The following is a 23,110-nucleotide window of genomic DNA, read 5'->3' on the forward strand; positions in this document are numbered from 1 at the left end:
CCCTATATTTTCTATCTTCTTCACAGCTCTGTTCATTTATAAGTTGTCTTGTTGTTTTGGACAACAAATTGTGTTTAACGTCCCATTGTTTGCAAAAGATACTACCATTTACCACAGTGTTTCCTAGTAAAGCTGATTTACCTTAGCAGACAAAACAAATATTTGCTCATGGATTTCTTTCTTTTTTGGTGGTGTTTTTAGGTCTTCTTTACCCACTACCCTCCAGTTCACTGTCCCTTGAATACTATAAATACTTGGAATTGCCCATTGGACAGGATAAAAGATCTCTCACCTGCAAATGCATACTTATTCCTGAGAAAACAACTCAAATACATGCTGTGAAATTTTCCCTGAGTAGTTACTCTCCTTACTTCCACAACATTTTATATACATTAGCCTCTAATACTTGATAAATGTTTAAAAAGTTACTTAAACTGCATACATTGTTTCAGTTTCATAGCTTTCCAAGATAAGCCTTCTTTCACTCATTTGAAGCATCTATCTTTTTCCCAGTATCTTCAAACCTTTAATAAAAAAGGACCACAGAGGAGCTCCCTAGCACTAACATGATTCTCTGGGTTTTTGATCCCAAGCAACACACATTCTGTTGAAAATCAGGAAAATATACTTGCTTACTTAACTTTACTTGTTTACTTAAATTCTGTTATGGTAGAACCTTAGAACTAAATCGAATCTGAGTACAGTGTACATGGCTAATGCAGCCACTGGCTGTATGGTGACCTGTATATGTGATGGCTTGTGTATGACATCCACAGAGCTTTGGTATGTAGTAGGCTGCATCACTCAGGTTTGGATAAGTCTGATGCTCACATGGTAAGATCCATTGGTGCATTTGTGCATCTCTCAGAATAGCTCCATCATTAAATTATGCATGACTCTTATTTGCACAGTTCAGCATCTGTAGTTCTCCTGAGACTGAGTCCCATTTGTTTAGCCTTTAGAAATAAAAGAATGCTTATAAACTGACAGGTTGAATTGAAACCACTTTGTACTACTACTGAAAGATTTAAAAAGGAAAAAAAAAAAAGGCTGGGTGCCAGTGACTCACTCACATCTGTAATCAATCGTAGCTTCTCAGGAGGCCAAGATGTGAGGATTATGGTTCAAAGCCAGCACAGGCAGAAAAGTCTGTGAGACTGTTATCTCCAATTAACCATAGACCAGAAGTGGAGAATGCATTTTGTTGGCTAGGTTGAAATAACATTACCAACTTGTCATTTGTATTCTTTTTGAAAATCAAACATCAGTTTAAACTTTCTCCTTTCTCTCTTGAGTGCATTGTATGTTACTGACTTGAAGATAATGATAGAATAAAGTGTACTGGGTTTTCTCTCAATATTTTAGAAAATCAGTGCAGACACTATTGGGGATGAAGGATTCTTTGACCTGTTAAGCAGATTTCAGAGCAATCGGATGGATGATCAGAGGTGCTATTTACAGGAAAATAACTGCCATCCAGTTTCAACCACAGCTTCTTCCACAACCCCCAAAATGCTGAAAAGTAAGTCACTAGTGCTTCTCCCTTAATAGTTCTCTTTAATATTCATGTGTGTGTGTGTACATATACGTACATGTACATGTACTGGGCCCTGTTCCTGAGCTTTTCATTTAAGACTTTCTACCACTTTAGCCATAGTTTGATTTCTGGCTTTTAGCTGGTTAATTGGAGATAAGCCTCATGGACTTTCCTGCCCTAGCTCACTTTGAAGCATGATCCTCAGATCTTAGTGTACTGAATGGCTAGGATTGCAAGTGTGAGCAACCAGTAGTACCCGGCTTATTTCTGAGAATTTAATTTTATACAGTAATTATCCCTGAACGCTTGTACTGCTGAAATAGTGGTATGTACAGTTCAAAGTCTGTTTCAGATCCCTTAAAATCTTGGTTTTTCTTTTGTGTCTTCCAGTAATTCTTTTATACTATCTTTCTTTTGAGTGGGGCAAGAAAATGAAAGCTGGTATGAGGGCACATGATGGGAAGCCTAGCACTTGAGGCTGAAGAGGAGGCTCACAAGTTAGAGACCTTGTGTGAGGAGTTAATTGTATGTGATATGTAAATATATCTAGAATAAAAAGGAAAGCCCAGACAGAATGTAGAGAAACCTGTGGCTAAAGCTAAGTCCTGCTTAATTTTTAGGAAAACTTAAGTAACCTATTTTATACCTTCCAATTTTAAGTACTAATAAATGGCTTCTACTGTAAGCCTTAAGATTAGCTAAATGTTTCCAAAAACAACATTCCACTTGCTGTAATCTCACTGACCTGTTATTAAAACAGTTCACTTCTGAAATCTAGTACTGTACTTAGTTTCATGTTAGGTTTGTATAAGATAAAGGATAAAATGGAAAAGTCTGAATAACTTCCAAGTGAACCATTTGAAGTTCTGTGGAGTTCACTCTTCCCTCCCTGCTAATAAAAACCACAGGCATCTAGTAAAAGCCTTTCAACCAGTGTTCCACCAGGAGGGCAGGACAGGTGTTGTTTGGTATATATATCAGGTAAGTGTAACCATGTTTATAACATTTTGGATTTTATATTCCTATTCACAGTGCCATCTGTTTCTGTGGTGTCTCCCAACACGGATGACTTTTTGGATCTTCTTGCCAGCTCACAGAGCCGCCGTCTAGACGATCAGAGGGCCAGTTTCAGTAACTTGCCAGGGCTTCGTCTGACAAAAAACAACAATCAGTCAGTGCTGGACCACCTGGTTACTAATGACAACAAAGAGCCTGATGAAGACTTTTTTGACATCCTTATAAAGTGTCAAGTATGTTTTTATTCTTTCCATTCTGTATATAAGTCGAGAACTTTAGTAGCATTGTTTTTTTGTTTGGGTTTTTTTTTTTTTTTTTTTTTTTGCTTTTTTTCCCCTTGTGTTCGTTGATACTGGGGCTTGAACTCTTGAACCTCTTGCTTGGCTCAGGCTGGAGCTCTACCACTTGATCACACCTCCACTCCCAGCTTTTTGTTGGGTAGATGAGTCTTAGATGTTTCTGCCTACACTGGCTTAAATCTCAATCCTCAGATCTCACCCTCTTGAGTAACTAAGATTACAGGTGTGAGCCACCGGCTTGTAATTCTTATTTACAAAGAACTCAGGGAGACATTACTTGCCTGTTACCCAAAGAATCTTTGAACACCAGTTAGGTTCCAGATGCTGTCATAAGTATCGAGGATGTTCTTGCTTTTTAAAGGATGCTACAGGGGCTGGGAAGGTGGCTCAGTGGTAGAGCACTTGCCTTGCATGCATGAGGCCCTGGGTTGGATTCCCCAGCACCACATAAGAAAAAAAGAAAAAAGCCGTTAGTGGCGCGGTGGCTCAAGTGGTAGAGCGCTAGCCTTGAGCTGAAGAGTTAAGGGACAGTGCCCAGGCCCAGAGTTCAGACCCCACAACCAGACCCCCCCCCCAAAAAAAAGGATGCTACATTTTAGTGGAAGAAAAGTGAATAAGTGGGTATTTTCAAGATGTATTAAGCAGAAAGACAGGTGCAATTTTATTGGCTATGAAGAAAGGTAAGAAGAAGCCGGAGTTGTAGTGCTTGCAGGAGGAAAATCTGTTTAGGATGGTTAGAGATGACCTTTCTGGACTGCCATCTGAATAGACTTGAATGAAGTTTTCAGCCATGGCAGTATAAGTGGGAAAGAGCATTCTATGCAGAAATGGCAAGTCGCCTCTTGGATATGGCTTAGCAGGCTTGAGAAATGTCAAGGTGGCCAATGTGACTGAAATGGAATGAATAAGGGAGAAGGAAATAGTATGAAATGAGGATGGAGAAGTCATTAGGGTCTAGATCATATAGATACAATGAAGCCCTGAGTTCAGATTGTAGATGGGAGATAACTGGAGAGCTCTGCAAGATCATCCTGGATATTGATGAAGAATGTAGAGCAGTGAGGGTACAGAAATGAGTTGTGAAGCTAGTGTGGTACAAGCAAAAGGGACTAAGGTGGTGGTAGCGTGATAAGTAGATTGGGGTATATTTTGGAGTTACAGTTCTTTTTGACAAGATCTGTCCAACTGGATGGAAGATTGAGGGATAGACTCAAAGATGGATTCTTTTCTGATTTGGGTTTAAATGATTTGAGTATGAGTGGTGATGGAGAGAATACTAAAAAAGGCAAGGTTTGGGTTTTGTTGTTAATCATGTTAAATTTGAGTCATTCTTAAGATGGTGAAATGGAGACACTGTGTAGACAAATTTTTTTTTTTTTAAATCCCCAGCCAGTGGCAAGGTGGTTCAGTGGTAGAGTGCTTGCCTTGCATGCATGAGGCCCTGGGTTCGATTCCTCAGCACCACATATGCAGAAAAAGCTGGAAGTGGTGCTGTGGCTCAAGTGGTAGAGCACTAGCCTTGAGCAGAAGAGCTGAGGGACAGTACCCAAGCCCAGAGTTTGGGCCCCATGACTGAAAAAAAACAAACAGAAGTAAAATTGGTAGGCATCAGCTATGGCTGGTAATTGAAGTCCTGTTAAGAAATTTTACATGGTGGAAAAAAAAAAGAAAAATTACCTGGTGAAGAGATAAGAGGCCTAACACTAAGCCAAAACCTAGTAGTTAAGCACAGGAAGATGAGCCGGCAAAGCAGTGTATGGAAAGGTTGAAGCTAAGCGAGGAAGAGTATTAAAGAATGTTCAAAAGGTAAGATGATGAAACTGCAGGATCTGGCAACATGGAAATTAGTAATTTTGAAAGATACTATTTGATTGCATGTGGGGATCAAATGATTGCTCTCCTCTCTTTCTCTACTCCCTTCATCTGTGCCCAGTTAGGATTTTCTTACTTCAGAAAAGCAGCAAGGTGCCAGTGGCTCACACCTGTAATCCTTGTTACTTAGAAAGCTGAGATCTGTGGATCACAGTTTGAAGCCAACATGAGCAGACAAATCTGATAGGACCGTTAGTGGAGATGTGGTTCAAGTAGCAGAACACAAGCCTTTGGCAAAAAAGCCAAGCAAGACCACACAGCCCTGACTTCAAGCCCCAGGACCAGCACTAGGAAAAAAAAAAAAAAAAATGGATCATTAAGCTGAAGAAATGACCAAGGGGAAAGATGGGGTTTTCTTCCTTTTGGGTGAAAATATAGTGTGTGTGTATACAGGACAAGGAAGGAGCAGAGTCAGCGCCACAGCTGGAGAGTTAGTTTGGGGGTAGGTGAAAGGGAAAATAATTGTGTACCGATTTGAGCCAGAAGCAAGTAGCTTCTCAGCCAAAGTAAAAAAGAGTAGTAGGGTCATTGGCACTGGGAGCATTGGAAAGCTTGAAGAGAAAGAAAATAGAAAACAATTGACTGAAAAAGTGAAACTAAATTGCCAAGGGAAAAATGGAAGATTACTGTGCTGAGGACCTGCCTTAAGTTAATAGTTATTGGAAGTGAGACTGATCAGTGCAGTTGCATATAGTTTGTACTCAAAACCAGCTGCTTAAAGAAGCATAGGAATATATTTAACCAAGATTGGTAACATGGGCAGGGCAAAATGGCTTGTGCCTGAATACCCAGCTACTTGAACCTAAGAGAATCACACTTTGATACTAACTCATAGAAAAGTCAGAAAACAAGCTAGGTCTGGTGGCACATACCTGTAATCCCAGCTATGTTGAAGACAGGAGGATTATGTTCCAAGGCCTGTCCCAAGCAGAAACATGAGAACCTGTCTTGGAAATAACTAGAGCAAAAAAGGCTTATTTATGTCAGGTAGGATAGTGTTTGCCTATCCTCTGCAAGGCCCTCAGTTTAAATCCAGGGCTGACATGCCCCACAAAATAAATCAGGTATCTTGCCAAGAGAATGAGAAACCAGTAATTGAAGACAAAATGGCATTGAGCTCTCAATAATGGACTTTATAATCTACACTGCAAGTAATGAATGAAATGAGTGCAAGTAAAAAAGCATCACTGGTCCCAGTGGACACACACACTGAAGAGCCAGGCACAGGTGGTTTGTGGCAGCAATACTAGTTTCTTACGGGTGGTTCGTGGCAGCAATACGAGTTTCTTAGGAGGCTGAGATCATGGTGAGACCTTTTCTCAACCCATATTTGTGCACAGCAGTGCATATCTGACATCATTCCATCCTGTATGGGAGGCTGAGAAGGGAAGGCTCTGGGTGCTGGGGCAGCCTGACCAGAAAAACCTATAAGACTCCATCCCCAAGGTGGTTCTGGGCTGTGAGCCAGCAACAACAGGAAACCTGCAGTGGGTACAGCAAAGCTATCCTGAAAACAAGCAATAAAAAAAGGCTAGAAGCCAGGCACCAGTCACTCAATGCCTATAATAGTGACTGCTCAGAAGGCTGAGATATTAGGATCACAGTTCAAAGCCAGCCTGGAAAGTCTGAGATTCTCCAGTTACCACCTCCCAAAAAAGAAAAAAAAGCCAAAAGTGGAGATGTTAGCCTTGAGCTGAAAACTCAGGGACAGTACCCAGTCACTGAGCTCAAGCTCCAAGACACACACACACACCACCACCACCACCACCACCCCCCAGGGCTAGAGATATGGCTTAGCAGTGTTGTACCAGTCTATGAGATGTGAGGCCCTGAGTTTAAACCCCAGTACTGAAAATATTAGTAAACGTAACTAGCTTTAGCCTCCCAAGTACTGGGATTATGGACAGGAGTGCACCACTATGGCTTTTTTTTTTTTTTGGTCAGTCATGGGGCCTGAACTTTGGGCCTGGGCGCTGTCCCTCATCTCTTCAGCTCAAGGCTAGCGCTCTACCACTTAAGCCATAGCACCACTTCCAGCTTTTTCTGCTTATGTGGTGCTGAGGAATCGAACCCAGGGCCTTAAGTATGCAAAACAAGCACTCTACCACTGAGCCATCTTCCCAGCCCTGTCCACAGCTCTTAAAACAGTGCTAGAAGGGTTTTGTATACAGCATATTTAAAGATTTGGTAAATTATATTGTTGATGCATATTGTAACATTTCTTATAACCAACTATAATTGCATTGATTAATATACCCATGAAACTGTCTATATTTGTACACGATACCTTATTTTGATTCTATATGCCATGTTAATCTCAAATTTTTAGGGCTCCAGATTAGACGATCAAAGATGTGCACCACCACCTGCTGCCACGAAGGGTCCAACTGTACCAGATGAAGACTTTTTTAGTCTCATTTTACGCTCTCAGGCAAAAAGAATGGATGAACAAAGAGTTCTTCTACAGAGAGATCAAAATGGGGACACTGAATTTGGGCTAAAGGGCCTTTTTCAAAGTAATGCTTTGTTGGAATTTAAAAACGCAGGGAAATAAACAGCATGCTAGATGCTGTGTATATTTTTAAAGAAAAGACCTTTTTCCTTTCAGAACACTGCAGGGAAATTCAACCTACTTTTTCCTAGAGGAGAATATATAGCACTGTAATAGAGCTTACCATGTATTTAGAATGTAAATACTTAGCTTTCGGTGATGTAGTATGAGGCGCCTACAGCCTCTGCACAGCGTCTCAGGGTGGAGGTGTCCTGTAAGGTGCTATGTCGACTTCCAACACTACCGCTTGAGACTGCTCTTCAACAAACTGTCAGCTTCACCAGTGTTGGCAAAATGGGAATTTAACCCTAGCCTAGAATTTAACCCTCTTACTGAGGTAGTTTTTGTAAATTCCTATTGAAATGGCATTTTAAAAACTTAACCATGAATATTATTACAGTTGGAACTTACAATGTAGTAAAAATAATGTACTTGTCCAATGTAAAAAAAAGTTCTAGATGTTTTTCTCAAAGAAAATCTATTTTCAATATATTTTTAGGCCAAAGCCAGTATAAAATAAACTGTTAAGAAATAAATTTCTTTTAGCATGTTTTTGGCTATTAGTGTCTTCTGTTACATAATTGCCAGAAACACAAACCACATAATATGAAAACACAAAAATAAAGCATGGGAGGCTCCACTGCAGGTTGGAGCTTAACTGTCACTATAGCTCATCCTCATCCCATACACTGAAAGCACTTACGAGGGTTCCTAAGAGGAGATCACAAAATGGGCAGGAGACAAGTGACTGAGTTGGGGGACTTGGTGGAGGAGGTGGGTTTAATCTAAATGGCAGACTACCAATGCCCACATAAGGCACACACTGCTAACTCTACAGAGTACTAACTTCTCTAGAATGTTAAGAAACAATATTTAGAATTATATTTAGAGCTGAAAAAAAATTCTTGGCTTTAAGATCACAGAAAAATGTTGTCAAAAGTAGCAGGTTAAGCTCAGATTGTCTGTTTCAAAAGTACATAACATATAGTGCCCCTAGAGACCACCATCTTTGTGATGCTATATTGTAAGGGACTTATAAGAAAACACATTATCAAGGACTAGAGGTGTAGCTTAAGTGATCTAGCAGTTGCCTTGCAAGTTAAGGCTCTAGGTTCAGTTAAATTCCCAGTACATTAAAAAAACAACACAATCATCCAAAACAACAACAAAAACCAGCTGGGCACCAGTGGTTCATGCCCATAATCCTAGCTAGCTACTCAGGAGGCTGAAATCTGAGGATCATAGTTTAAAGCCTGCCCAAGCAGAAGGGTCCCTGTGAGACTCATCTCTAATTAACCACTGAAAAACTGGAAGTGGCACTGTGGCTCAAAGTGATAGAGTGCTAGCCTTGAGCAAAAAGAGTTCAGGGACAGCACCCAGGCTCTGAGTTCAAGCCCCAGGACCAGCAAAACAACAACAAACGCATTAGGCAAATGCAGTATTATATACCAAATGATAGCTATGTAAGAATGAGCAAACAGTATATACCATATAGCTATGTAAAAAATAAGTATTTATTTTTGTGTACAGTGGTTCTTACACCCTGTAAACATTTAACATAAACATTTCTTTTGACAGCTGTCTACCCCATTCTGATTTTCTTAGAAATAGATGTTACATAAACATTAAATGTGAGTGACCAACACTGGCTAAACTTAACTCTCTCTTCAGGCAATGAACTGGCCTTGATATGTTTATTCAATTTACTTAAAGTCTTCCCTGAATTGCTGTAATCATTCAATAACAGTAACATGTTGCTTTGCTAGCTTGTCAAAGCAGATTCCCAAATGGTATCTGTAATAAAAGAATACAAAGATGAAATTTAAAATATTTTTAGAGTCAGAAGTACAAACTACTGTTAACTGAGTACTCTATTACACATTATTACCACTGTAGTACAGTCAATAACTTGGCATTCATTTATTTTTCTGAGTCAGATCATGACTCACAACAGAATTCCCATGTGGGGAGCAAACTAATCTATCAATGGTGAATAGGACCAGTCTGAAGGGACAACTACTTTATATGCATAATGTTCACAAATCTGTGCTAAGCTGTGTTCATCCTTTCATTAATTTGTTACATGCCTGCTATGTTACAAATGACATAATCTTTTCTGATATCAAAGGTTATATGCAAATTAACATAATTTACTTTTCTAAAAAGACTTGGAAATAATATAAAATCCTTAATCTATGGTTAAGAAAAATGTTATTTTCCTTTATATAAAAAAATTAGAACTTCAGAAAGCCAAGACATAAGCTGTAAGCCATCGTAGTATCTAACAGTGTCCACTGCTAGAATTCTAAGCAACATGAAAAACAGGTCTTAAAAAGTCTATGACTCATGTAGTGGGGAACAAATAAAGTCATACTCAAAAGTTAACTGCTGGAAAACTTAAGGTTATATAAACTTTTCTAGTAATTGAGTTCTAAGGCATAAAGTAAAAGGTATAAGGAAGCAGGCCCTGTAACAGCTATGCAAAGTCACAGTGATCTGTATGTGGCCCACCCACATACAAACTGACAAACAACTGTCAGCTGGACTGATGTTGGTAACAGGTACTTTGCATCTGCGCACAGACAGAGATGTAGTGCATACAGAGATGAAGTGAGCTTCTTTAAAAATAATTCTTGATTATCTATTACATTGGAAAAACTTTGAATTTAATGTAGAACAAATTATTCTAATTAAAGTTGGGCTTACAGAGTTTCCATAAGCAATACCCACTACAGTTGTTAATTGGTTCCTATCAATGCCTATAACAGTAAAATTTCTTCAATTAACTCCTAATTCCATCACTTTATCTAAAATTATACTGGCCATAACATTCATTTTGAAATGTAAATTCTGCCAGGTGGCTCATGCCTGTAATCCTAGCTACTCAGGAGGCTGAGATCTGAGGATCATGGCTCAAAGCCAGCCAGGGCAGGTAAGTCCAATTAAGCACTAGAAAACTGGAAGTGGCACTGTGGCTCAAGTGATAGAGTGCTCTCCTTGAGTGAAGAGCTGAGGGACAGCACCCAGGCCCAGAGTTCAAGACCCACAACTGACAAAAAAAATAAAAAAATAAATTCTATGAGCTCCTACTCCAAGACTGACACTTCAAAACTTGATGGAACGTATCTTAATACTACAGAGAATCAAAGTAAACAGTCTGTGTGTGTGTGTGTGTGTTACTTCTGATTGTCAGTGAAATTATTAGTGATTATTTGGCACCTTTGAAGTATACGAAATATTGGGAAGCATGAAGAGTATACTTTACAGCCAGCCCGGGCAGGAAAGTCTGTGAGACTCCTATCTCCAATTAACTACCAGAAAACCAGAAATAGCACTGTGGCTCAAGTGGTAGAGTGCTCGCCTTGAGCTGAAGAGCTGAGGGACAGTGCCCAGACCCAGAGTTCAAGCTCCACAACCAACCAACAACAACAACAACAAAAGTATACTTTACAAAATGCAATGATGGTTTCAGAGGTGGGCCTGTGTCTGTGTTCCTCTAGCCACATGGGTTGCCAATGGGATCCTTCCCACTTAGAGTTCCTGCTGGGCTGTGCAGGCTGCCTTCAGTTTCAGTCTTCAGCTGGGTCTGGATCTTTTCAGTCTTCAGTTGGGTCTGGGTCTTTTCAGCCTTCAGCTGGGTCTGGGTCTCTTCAGTCTTCAGCTGGGTCTGGGTCTTTTCTTCTGCAGATGAGTCTTCCATAGGCCCCAATGCCTCCTGGCCAGGGACAATCTTAGCAGACTGGCTATGTTCCAACAGGGTGCTTTCTCTTGGGATTCCACCAATCTCTTTGGGTTTTGTATCCAAAATAGGTGATTTATGCTATAAAGTACAGAAGTATATTTTTACTATGAACATAAATCTGAAGGTTTAGCAATGAAACATAACCAACCAATTCTTACCATGTTTACATCCCGGCTCCAGTGCCGGATTACAAATGTTAAACCTCACCCAACTGTACATGGAAGAATGAGGACACATGGCTGACCAAGCGTAGGATGCCGTGTGTACAGGTTAGCAGTACTGTTGCTAACTCTTCTTGCCTGATGGGACTAATTTTGCAACATATACTTACTGAACATGTATCAAGTTCTAAGTACTGAAGATACAACAGGAACAAAACACAAAATCTGCTCTCACTAGAACTTATACTTCATTTGGGGAGAGAATCAGACAATACACTAGAGTATGATAGATTATTCAATTAAGAGCTATGCAGAAAAAGCAGAAAGCTAAGTTCTGGTGTGGGGTAGGGTAGTGGGGGTCAGACAGCAGTCTAAATTAAAGCTACTATCATGAGAAGTCACAAGTATAGGCCTGAGGAAGTATGAACCATTTATATAGATCCAGAGCCTTCCAGACAGTACACAAGTACCAAGGATCTGAGTTCAAGGAAGTCTCGTGGCTGAGGTAGAGGGAGTATGGAGAGGGAGCGATGATGGGTGAGATGGGGGATCTGGGGCAGGGCAGGCCAAGGACCACTAGGGCAGCAAGGTCTTTTCCCCTCAAGCTGAGTCAGGAAGTCACTAGAAGGTTTTTGAGGTGATTGGCAGGCAATAATTACGAAAGAAAGGAACATACTCAGATTTTCTGGATACATGGATGTATTTTTATATATCTGTTATTTTTTTTTTGGGGGGGGGGTCTGGTCGTGGGGCCTGAACTCTGGGCCTGGGCGCTGTCCCTCAGCTCTTCAGCTCAAGGCTAGAGCTCTACCACTTGAGCCACAGCACCACTTCCGGCTTTTTTCTTTTTGCTTATGTGGTGCTGAGGAATTGAACCCCCTGAGCCACCCTCCCTGCCCCCATATCTGTTATTTCTGTAAGAAACTTCATGCCAAGAGATTTTTATAATTTCTTTTTCTCAAGGTTTACTTTGGAGCTGAGGGATCAGGGTTCAACACCCCACTACTACTCCTCCCACCAAAAAATAAATAAATAAAGGTTTACAAATGACAATACCAATTCCTTTCTCAAACAGAAATGTCCCTTTAAATAACCAGTGGTAGTAGAAAACTCTTGCAGTGTTCTGCAGACGAAATGTACAGTCTCCAGCCAATGATATCCAAGGCTTTTCTATTACAGGAATTCTAGAAATAGAAAGGGCAAGCAAGGTTTCTGATCCTTCCTCTCTTCATCCAAAGTGGATCTTTAGAGCTGTACTGCCATTCTTTCCTGTGCGAGGCCTTCACGGAGGCCTTTCCTGAGCGCCTCAAAAGCAGAATGTTACAATAATCTTCACTAGCTTACTATGAAATTTCATATGGAATACCCTCTGTTGTAACAAAATACAGTTAAATAGTACTTAACATAGAAACTGAATCTAATTCTATTTCTTCTAAGGAAGCTGTATTAAACCAAAAAAGGCAGAGATACGATATGATAACACTGAAGGGTGAAAGAACAAAAATAGTAGCTAAGAAGCATTCAGCCCTACGACAAATGGACAGCAAAATAAACAGTTGCCAACTTACGCTGGGTTCTACCTCGGGATGAGCTTGTGCCTCAGTGTCTGGTAAATCACATGCCCGGAGCACTTCGGGGCTCTTGGTGCCACTCTGAAATCTCAAGTCAACATCTCTCTGTCTCAAAACATCTCTTCTATACTCATAAGTTTTGTCATAAGGGCCTTGCTCAATGGAGCCAGCTGGACCCCTATAATAGAAATCTGCATCACCTGCTCCACCACGGAGTCTATAATCAATTTCCTTCTGTCGTTGTCTGTCACCTGGCGGCAGTGCCTGGGGAGGGTCTCGCTCAGGACCACTGAAATGCCTTAGCACACTAACTGATTTTCCAGCACCATAGCAGAAGCTCTGAAAGGAAAAGAAATATGTTTCACTGAGGACCTAATGGATGACTTATAATTCACTTATAAGCCATCTTCATTAGTAAGTATAAACAAAAATATTTTGTTTCATTAAAGACCTCTTCTTTTGATGAATGCAGGCTAGGATAGCAATAAAATTGAATACATTACTCTATTCAACAGTACCTTTTCAATCAGCTACACAGGTTTTTATGGAATTTATAACAAGAGCAGGCTGAGGTCTCGAAATTTAAGTTAGTTCTAGCTGAGCTCTGGAGGCTCAGCCTATAATCCTAGCTATTCAGGAGGCTGAGAACTGGGGGGAAAGCCGACCCAGGCAGAAAAGTCTACAAGGCTCTCTCTTCAACTAACCAGCAAAAACCTGACTAGAGATAAACTTCAGCTCAAGTAGCAGAGCACCAGCCATGAGCAAGCAAACTAAGTGACAGTATGAGGCCAAGTTCAAGCCCTGTTGGGGGAAGGCGGGGGAGGAGTTAAAATTATCTAGTAGGATTGGGAAGGTGGCTCAGTGGTAGAGTGCTTGCCTTGCATGCATGGGGTCCTGGGTTCAATTCCACAGCACTACATAAGCAGAAAAAAAAGCTGGAAGTGGCGCTGTGGCTCAAGTGGTAGAGCGCTAGCCTTGAGCTGAAGAGCTGAGGGACAGCGCCTGGCCCAGAGTTCAGGCCCCACGACCAGCAAAAAAAAAAAAAGAAAAAAATCTAGTAATTTCTCAGTATTTATATATCATATCAAAATATGATATCTATATCATATAAATGCTTAAGATTTTTAAAAATTATATGTCACCATGCAAATGTTCTGCAGATTTTTTTTTTTTTTTACAAACATAAAGTTGGCTTAAGCTACATCTAAAATTCAACAGATTTTCACATTCTATGGGACAAGCTTGGCAGCAGCACTGCCAAATGTGAGCCAGGACTCCTGACTTCCAATTGAAACTTCATCATATGACGACCCTATTTCTCACTCCCTCAGGAGTGACGGCAACCCTGAGGCTGACAGCTCAGGCAAATGTCTTTGTACTTGTATTTTTTTTAATTTCTCAATTTAATGTGGTAAACTGGAGCATCGATCTCATAAATAAGAGTTCACTGTAGTCTGCAATTTTTAAGGCAGCAAAGGGATTCTAAGATCAAAACAATGAAAGTATAATAGAACTATAGTTAAGTACTATTAGAAGACAGAAGCAACAAATCAGTCTTAACATTCCTTAGGGATAGAATGAAGCAACAGGAAATAATGAATGCAGGCAGGATGGTGCATGCCTGCAGTCTGTTAGCCTTGGGAGGGTTAAGCAGGAGGCTGGCTCGAGTTCAGGACTTTAAGATCAATTGAGGCAACATAGTGTGACTTAATGTCAAAAAACAAACAGGAATGATAAAGCTTTTGTTCAAAGTTTCAGATTTAGAGACTAAACTATTATAGAACTAATGTCACATAATATATACTTATGAATCACTGGATCCTGAAAAGCAAAAAAATGAATGATTTCAAAGTAAATAAAGCATACTGAATTTTATATCCTTAAGGAGAATTAGTAAAAATCAACAACAAAGCTGCTGAACAGAAGATGGATGAATGATGAACAATATTTTTTCTTTTGTTTAGGTTCTGGGGCTTCAACTCAGGGCCTGAATGTTGTCCCTGAGTTTTTGTGCCTAAGATTAGCACTCTACCACTTGAGCCACAGCTCCACTTCCAGTTTTCTGGTTGTTAATTAGAGATGAGAGTCTCAGACTTCCCTGCCTAGGCTGGCTTTGAAACACAATCCTCAGATCTCAGCCTTCTGCATGGCTAGGATTATAGGTGTGAGCCACTGGCACCCAGCAATGAACAACACTTTAATAAATGTCTTTGGATCCCCCATACTGTTCCCAGTACCCCTTCCCTTCCACATTCTCATTCTATTTTTAATCTAATACTCTTTTCTCAGTGATGTCATAACTCCGATTGGAATAAGAAGGCCTATTTTTTTTCAAAGAGGAAGTAATGAGCCCATTTCCTACATACTGATTTATTAGCTTTAAAAAATAAATTTAAAAAGGTTATTCTAAATCATTGCTATCACCTATAGAGAACCACTTTTTTATTAAAGTAATAATACATAAGTATAAATAAATATTTCATTTAAAAATCACTTTCTTGTACCATTGGGTGTGGTGATACATGCCTGTAATCCCTGCATCTGGGAGGTAGAGACAAGTGGTTAACAGGTTCAGGGCTAGCCTGGGCTACATAGCAAGATCCTGGCTTAAAACAGAACAGCAAGCATGACTTGGCCTGATTTACAATATCAAAAAAACAAAAACAAAAAAAACGAAACTAATAATTCTAGATTTTCCTTTTCTCCTACATTCTGTTAAATATTATAGTGCTTAGATACTAACCAGGACAGCCAATGCTATGATTATCAGTACTGGAATCTGCAGTAACACTGGAATCTCCTTCATGAGTGCTCTAATAAATTCACCAGTTCCTTTTCCAATGTGCTTTAAGGGCTCTGTTACGAAGTTGGTAAATGTAACTGCCAGTGCCTAAAAACAAAAGATAAAAGCAACTTAAGCTTCTCCTCAAAGGACTGAGACAAAAAGAACAAGCCAAAATTCACTGTGCACAGAGGCTAACATTATGTTACAGAAACTGAAATGCTTATACACACTTTTAATTTTTATTTATTTATTTTTTAGTGAGGCTAGGGACCAAGCCTTCATACATGCTAGGCCAAGTGAACTACCCTTGCCATATGCCCCAATTTTTTTTTTATTGTAGACAGAGTCTCACTATGTAGCCTGGGCTTGGGCGCTGTCCCTGCGATCTTCAGCGCAAGGCGAGCGCTCTATTCATACTTGAGCCACAGCACCACTTCCAGTTTTCTAGTAGTTTTTATTGAAGAGTCTCACGGACTTTCCTGCATGGGCTGGCTTTGAACCTTGATCCTCAGATCTCAGCCTCCTGAGTAGCTAGGATTACAGGCGTGAACCACCAGTGCCCAGCTAAGTATTTTTTTTTCTAGAATAAAGGCTTATTATTAGTAAAATACTTCAAAAGTTTAACCATTCTTCTATAAATGCAAGGGATTTTTGACATGCTTATATAATATGTACAAAATACATTCTATACCTTTGTTGGCGGGACCAACCAAATGGGGTTGACTAATAAGAGCTCATAGTATTTTTGGCATGGGTCATCTTTATAGGTCACTGAACTTCTAAACATTTCTAGTTAAAGAAACAAAACACAGAATCACTTTTAGAACTTAAAAAGCTGTAATTAATTTCCAAATGAAACTATTTTTTACCCTCCTTGCCCATCTATTAGTCAATTTTCAACTATTTTAAGTTTTAAATAGACCCTTGTAATGCTGATTTTTTTTTTTGGGGGGGGGGGGTCGGTCATGGGGCTTGAACTCTGGGCCTGGGCGCTGTCTCTCAGCTCTTCAGCTCAAGGCGAGCACTCTACCACTTGAGCCACAGCACCACTTCCAGTTTTCTGGTGGTTTATTGGAGATAAGAGTCTCACAGACTTTCCTGCCCAGGCTGGTTTTGAACTATGATCCTCAGATCTCAGCCTCCTAAGTAGCTAGGATTACAGGTGTGAGCCTGTAATGCTGGTTTTTAATAGTGCTGATTTTTAGTATTTTTCATGTCCAAACTCATGATTTAAAAAAATCTATTCAAATTATACAACTCTTAGGAAAACAAAAAGTTCTATTTTACAAAAATTTCTAAAAAGTTGATGATTACAGTTTTATGGGGTTTTTTTTGTTTTGTTTTTGTTTTGTTTTTGGTACCAGTCCCGGAGCTTGAACTCAGGGCATGGGTGCTGTCCCTGAGGTTTGGTTTTGTTGTTCAAGCCTAGTGCTCTACCACTATATCTACAGCTCCATTTCTGGCTCTTTTGGTAGTTAACTGGAAATAAGAGTCTCATGGGCTTTCTGGCCCAGGCTGGCTTCAAACCATTAATCTTTAGATCTCAGCCTCCTATGTAATAGTATTACAAGCATGAACCACCAGTGCCCCTGGCACAAGCAGTTTTTTTCCATGCACAAATGACTAAAGTCAAATGTGGGAAATATGAGATGCTACTGTAGGGTTACTGTAGCTGTGCAGGATGTTTCAACTGGGGATGTGGGGAAAAGGTTCAGGTCTGCCTTATTTCTAATAACTGCCTTGGAATCTACAATTCTCTCAAGAAAATTTCAATTTGAGCAGTTTTATAAGAAAATAGATCATGAGTCCTAATTTTTCTAAGCCAGTCTTATGTGCAGTTGAAACTAATCTGTACAAGAGGCAGTCAAGAAGCCAAGCTGAAAGGGTTTCATTCTCACAAGTCTTAAAAATATCTGAATCCTGGGATCTATTTGTAGACCCTACTAAGATACTATTTGTCAGTTATTATGGACTTGTATTGATAAGGTGTTTTTGAACATTAAATCCTTTCTTTTTTTTTTTTTTTTTGGGGGTCCGGTCGTGGGGCCTGAACTCTGGGCCTGGGCGCTGTCCCTCAGCTCTTCAGCTCAAGGCTAGTGCTCTACCACTTGAGCCACAGCGCCACTTCCGGCTTTTTTCTTTTTGCTTATGTGGTGCTGAGGAATCGAACCCAGGGCCTCAGGCATGCAAGGCAAGTGCTCTACCACTGAGCCACCTTCCCAGCCCACATTAAATCCTTTCTAGTGCTGTCTATAGATGTAAATACAGACAACTTACATGGCCAACATTAGAATTTAAAAAACAAATTATTTTTCCTTTATTTAAAAAAACCTAAAAAAAAAACCTATAGTAAAGATATAATGCAAGATTTCATAAGTCAATATAAGAAGATGATAAGGAGATGATAGCTAAATGCCTGTTTAGCTGCGTATTCATTCACTTCAGTAAACTTCTGTTGTGGCCTACAAAATGCTAAGAGCCAGGTAAACAAACTGAAGCGGGTACAGGATCTTTAGTCTAATGGAGGAGGGCCAACATCAGAGCCAGCACATACATGCTCTCTATTTTTTCCTTGTGATGTTACATGAACCACCAAGCTACTGATTTTAAAGTCTAAAAAATCCTATTACATGGTTTTAGTTACTTTTATTAGGTTTCTAAAGTTTTTTTTTTTTAGTCTGTCAGGTTTTGCAATGCTGGGGACCAAACCCAGGGACCCATATATGGGAGGTAAGAGTTCTACCACTGAGCCTCACCCCCAGCCCTTTTTTATTTTCAGACATAAAGAAACCCAGTCTGGTCTCTAAATTTGTGATCCTTCTACCTCAGCCTCAAAAGCAGCTGGGATTATAAGCTTACACCACCACACCTGGCTGCATGTTCTTTAAAGATTCATAGAAAGCTACACTTCATCATTTTCCTTACAACTACTATTTTGTCTCATTCTCAGAAATTCTATTCAGAATAGGAACAAATAAACACTCCTTACCCCAGAGACTTCCAATCCAATCCATCTTCTCAGCACACGCATTGTTCAAAGGTTCCAACTTGGCAACTTCAGCCTGGTGCTGTGCAAAAGCTAGCTGGCCAATATGAAAAGGGAACTATGAAAGGCTGCTGAGAAGAAGGCTGTCTTCACATCCCAAAAACCGCAGCTCAAAGTGTCTACCATTCATACAAATCAGACTGTTTACAGATTTTTAACAGAAAAGAAGATTTTTTTTTTCGCCAGGTGCCATTGGCTCATGTCTATAATCCTAGCTACACAGGAGGCTGAGATCTTAGGATCATTGTTCAAAAGTCAGCCCAGGCAGAAAAGTCCCTGTGAGACTCTAGTCTCCAATTAACTACTCAGAAACCAGGAGCAGAGCTATGGCTCAAAGTAGTAGAGTACTAACCGTGAGCAAAAGAGCTCAGGGATAGCACCCAGGCCCTGAGTCCGAGTGCCATGACTGACCAAAAACAAAACAAAACATCTTTTTTGTGTACTGGTCCTAGGGCTTAATAAATTCAGAGCTAGGCACTGTCCCTGAGCTTTTGCTCAAGGCTAGGGTTCTAACACTTGAGCCACAGCACCTCTTCTGGCTTTTGGATAGTTAATTGGAGATAAAAAAAAAAAAGCCAGCCTGGAGCCGGGCGCTGGTGGCTCACACCTGTAATCCTAGCTACTCAGGAGGGTGAGATCTGAGGATGAGATTCAAAGCAAGAAACTCCGTGGTACTCTTATCTCCAATTAACCACCAGAAAATCTGAAGTGAAGCTGTGGCTCAAGTGGTAGAACACTCACCCCAGCTGAAGAGCTGAGGGACAGTGCCCAAGCCCAGAGTTCAAGCCATACCACCGACAAAAAAAAAAAAAGCCAGCCCAGGCTGGTTTCAAACCATGATTCTCAGATGTTGCCTCCAAAATAGCTAAGATTACAGTTGTGAGCCACTGTACCAACTAGAAATGTATAATCTTTTTAAAGACATAAAAGACTAAGCATAGTCTTAGTGCAACAAGGATAAAGAATTAAGTATAACTGCCTGTTTTGTACATAATTATGAAAGAAAACTTATTAAAGATTTTATTGCAGCCAGTAGTACTCACTAGACACTGTTAAAAGAAAAAACTATGCTGCAAATTATACAACTTGAAGGGGAGTGGGACTGGGAGGGAAAAAACTGGGAGAAAACAAGGGTAGCGGTGACACTGTTCAAAAAGAAATGTACCATAAACCCTCTGAACATCACCTTTACAATAAAAAAAATTAAAGATTTTTAAATTAGTTCAAATATGAGTTATACCACTGAAAAATTAGTTTAAAAGCAGTTTGTAGTACTTGAAATACAGCTATCCAAATTAAATGACTATTTCTTCCCTTTTTTTGGGGGGGAGGGTCGGTTGTGGGGCTTGAACTCTGGGCCTGAGTGCTGTCCCTTAGCTCTTCAGCTCTTGCTCTACCACTTGAGCTACAGAGCCACTTCCAGTTTTCTGGTGGTTTACTGGAGATAAGAGTCTCATGGACTTTCCTGCCCGGACTGGCTTTGAACCGCGATCCTCAGATCTCAGCCTCCTGAGTAGCTAGGATTACAGGCGTGAGCCACTGGCGCCCGGCTCTCTCCCATTTTTGTAATTCATGGTGAAATGGTGTTTTGCTCTGGATGGTTTTGAGTAAATGATTTCTAGTGCAGCTGCCCTCATATTCATAACCTCTGTATCTATAGAGCAGAACCCCCAATCCGCATATGGCTGACAAGTTCCAACTGCTGCCTTCCACCCACATCTGAGGCAAGACTGCTCTATGTGGATGAGTGTTTATTGCAGACTTGAAAATAAAAAAATAATAATCCTAAAACTTATTTTGAGGCTCCACTTATACAATACCTTATACAAATATATCCAATTCCATCCAAAACTGAAGAGAAAACTGATGAAGAACACTCGTCTCAGTTGGGTATACCAGCGGACGTACGTCCAGAGCTCAGTTGCTACCAATACAACGATACAGAGCAGACACAGAAGGACCTGAAAACAGAAGCAGAGTCAGCCAGCGGCAAGCCAGCCTACCTGCCAGAAAACCCCAGCCATCAGCCAAACAACAGGACTCAAATACACAAAATCATGTGTGTGATTTCACTGTCTATTCATCACTGAAATGACTAAATACAGGCTCTTGGGGTAAACATTGTAAAAAAAAATTGTAAAAAAAAAGGGAAGGTAAATAGTGTGTAGATTATATTTTATGTGCATAATAAAATAATATATACACATGTCTAATGAACCAATGTGAAAAACAAAAATATCTGTGAAACCATTTTAAAAAATGATCTCATCTTACCATTAACACATTATATGGATCCACTCCAAAGTAATCTTCAAATCGCCACTTCCATGTTTCAAAATCATGAAACTTGAAGTTTATTAAAATATCACTCAGTGCATCATCCAAGGCTCCTGATTTCCACTCCTCTCCACTGAGAAATTTCTGTATTTCTAGTAAAGTTTGTCTTTTAAGGATAATTTCAGCATCATAATGCATATCACCGTTGTTTTCATCAGGCTGAATTAAATTTACCAAAAACCAAACAAAAGAGAGAAGAATTTTATTATTACAATATTCACTGAAGCATTAAAAGCCAGTTTGGAACTAAGTATATCGTTCATTTGCTACTCCAATACAGCAAAGGAGAGAAATTAAGTACAATTACAATATTTTACACATTTTAGAAAACACATAGAAAATACTATGTGTCTTCAGGGTCAACATAAAAACCAAAGATGGTATCTGTGAAAACTGGTTTAAAATTATAATCCAGTGCTAATGGCTCACGCTTGTAATTCTAGCTACTAAGGAGGCTGAAATCTGAGGATCACAGATTGAAACCAGCCCAGGCAGGAAAGTCTATTAAACTCTTTTCTCCAATTAGCCACCAAAAAAATCCAGAAATGGAGTTGTGGCTCAAAGTGGTAGAGCTCTAACCTTGAGCATAAAAGCTCAGGGACAGTGCCCAAGCCCTGAGTTCAAGCCACAAGACAGGCACCAAAAACAAGAAAATTAGAGAACTCTATACAAGAGAGACACAGAAAATTTTACTAGAATACAGCTGACTCTTGCTACATGTTGCTCTAGCTACAGTTGCTCTTGATATTTTTACATAATTTTGTATGTATGTATATCTGTGACATTTAATGTATATTGTTGATTTACTCCCATTAAACCACAGCCAACAGTCACATCTGATGGAGCTTAGCTAATGCAGGTATCTTCCCTGTAAGGCAAACTGTCACTGACTTATATCTAGAAACATTACAAGCATTTCAACTATACACCGCCTCCAAAGTATGAAGAATATAGCACAGTGAAGACAGCAGAAAATCAATCACACTAAATACAGCTGAAAAATACAATAGTTTGCAGTACTAAAGCAGAAATGAGAAGGCAGGAGTGTCACTGCCTTGTTCCGCTGGGAATGGGGCATCAGCCAATTCCAACTTTTGGCCACTCTGCATGTGCCCAGGATGAACCACAAAATTACCTCAAGTATTGATTTTGAAATAAAAAATTTAGCTGGGCGCCGGTGGCTCACAGCTGTAATCCTAGCTACTCAAGAGGCTGAGATCTGAGGATCGTGGTTCAAAGCCAGCGCAGGTGGAACATCGAGAGACTCTTTATCACCAATTAACCACCAGAAACCAGAAAGTGGAGTTGTGGCTCAAGTGGTAGAGTGCTAGTCTTGAGCTGAAGAGCTGGACAACATCCAGGCCCAGAGTTCAAGCCCTATTACCAACAGAAACTAATTAATTAATTTAGTGACTAGTTAAGTTCATCAATATGAAATCTGCAAATCATGATTGCATATCTAAATTTTACAATTGTTTATGACTTGTCATTGGGTATAAAATTTTCATGTAGCCTAAACTGAAAAGAAGTTCAAATTATAAACGATAGCTAATACAAATAAGCACTCTATTTTTTATGAGTAAATATAATTTTTAAAGAACCAATATAAAAAACTTTACATCTTCAGAAAGCATAACAATGTTATCATTGACTTTTTTTTTAATTGGGGATTATGTCCAAATTCTCCTCTCACCTTATGGTACTGACGACTGAAAGTTACCGCTTCCAGCATGCCACTGAGCAGCATCCTCAGCCTCAATCTCTATCCTAAGTATTTTCTAGCTCCATCCGTTTCCTCATCTAGGCTCTGTTCCACTCTGTACACAGTTCTAAGACTTAAATCAGAAAATTTACAAGCCAAGTGTGGTGGCATAAGCCACACTTAAGTTATTCATCTAACTCCTTCCACAAAGCTTTGGCCCCCAACCCTAGATCAATCCTGGTAACGTATGTGATAAGAGGGAAAATCTGTATGCTTAAAAATGTGCTCCTAAAAAAGGGACTATGTTCACACTCTGGGTTCAGGCCCCAAAATTGACATACACACACAAAAAAACTCTGGTGTACACATACAAAAAAAAAAAAGCATAGACACGGTAGACAAGAAGTAGTGAGAGGCTGGAAATGTGGCTTAGTGGTAGAGTGCTTGCCTAACATGCATGAGGCCCTAGGTTCGATTCTTTGGTAACACA

General features: G+C 39.9%; 2 protein-coding genes across 8 annotated transcripts in view; one reads left to right on the plus strand and one right to left on the minus strand.

Annotated features, from left to right (window-relative positions):
• The window catches only part of Gpsm2 (G protein signaling modulator 2), a 38,685-nt gene extending 30,875 nt beyond the window's left edge, over positions 1–7,810 (plus strand). For all 4 annotated transcript variants that reach the window (XM_070006172.1, XM_070006175.1, XM_070006174.1 and 1 more), the window contains 3 exons: positions 1,366–1,522; positions 2,570–2,787; positions 7,055–7,810. In XM_070006172.1, the coding sequence (XP_069862273.1) occupies positions 1,366–1,522; positions 2,570–2,787; positions 7,055–7,279 (600 nt within the window). In that variant the 3' untranslated portion in view covers positions 7,280–7,810. The remainder of the gene's footprint in view (positions 1–1,365; positions 1,523–2,569; positions 2,788–7,054) is intronic.
• A 45-nt stretch (positions 7,811–7,855) lies between these two features.
• The window catches only part of Clcc1 (chloride channel CLIC like 1), a 28,535-nt gene continuing 13,280 nt past the window's right edge, over positions 7,856–23,110 (minus strand). For all 4 annotated transcript variants that reach the window (XM_070006177.1, XM_070006180.1, XM_070006179.1 and 1 more), the window contains exons 5-12: positions 20,856–21,077; positions 20,402–20,542; positions 18,525–18,618; positions 16,227–16,324; positions 15,494–15,640; positions 12,748–13,089; positions 10,728–11,096; positions 7,856–9,070 (exon numbers count right to left, since the gene is read on the minus strand). In XM_070006177.1, coding sequence (XP_069862278.1) covers positions 10,773–11,096; positions 12,748–13,089; positions 15,494–15,640; positions 16,227–16,324; positions 18,525–18,618; positions 20,402–20,542; positions 20,856–21,077 — 1,368 coding nt within the window. In that variant the 3' untranslated portion in view covers positions 7,856–9,070; positions 10,728–10,772. The remainder of the gene's footprint in view (positions 9,071–10,727; positions 11,097–12,747; positions 13,090–15,493; positions 15,641–16,226; positions 16,325–18,524; positions 18,619–20,401; positions 20,543–20,855; positions 21,078–23,110) is intronic.

Source organism: Dipodomys merriami, unplaced genomic scaffold (assembly GCF_024711535.1).
Source record: "Dipodomys merriami isolate MVZ:Mamm:240054 unplaced genomic scaffold, mDipMer1.0.p SCAF_7, whole genome shotgun sequence".
NCBI classification, from domain to species: Eukaryota; Metazoa; Chordata; class Mammalia; order Rodentia; family Heteromyidae; genus Dipodomys; species Dipodomys merriami.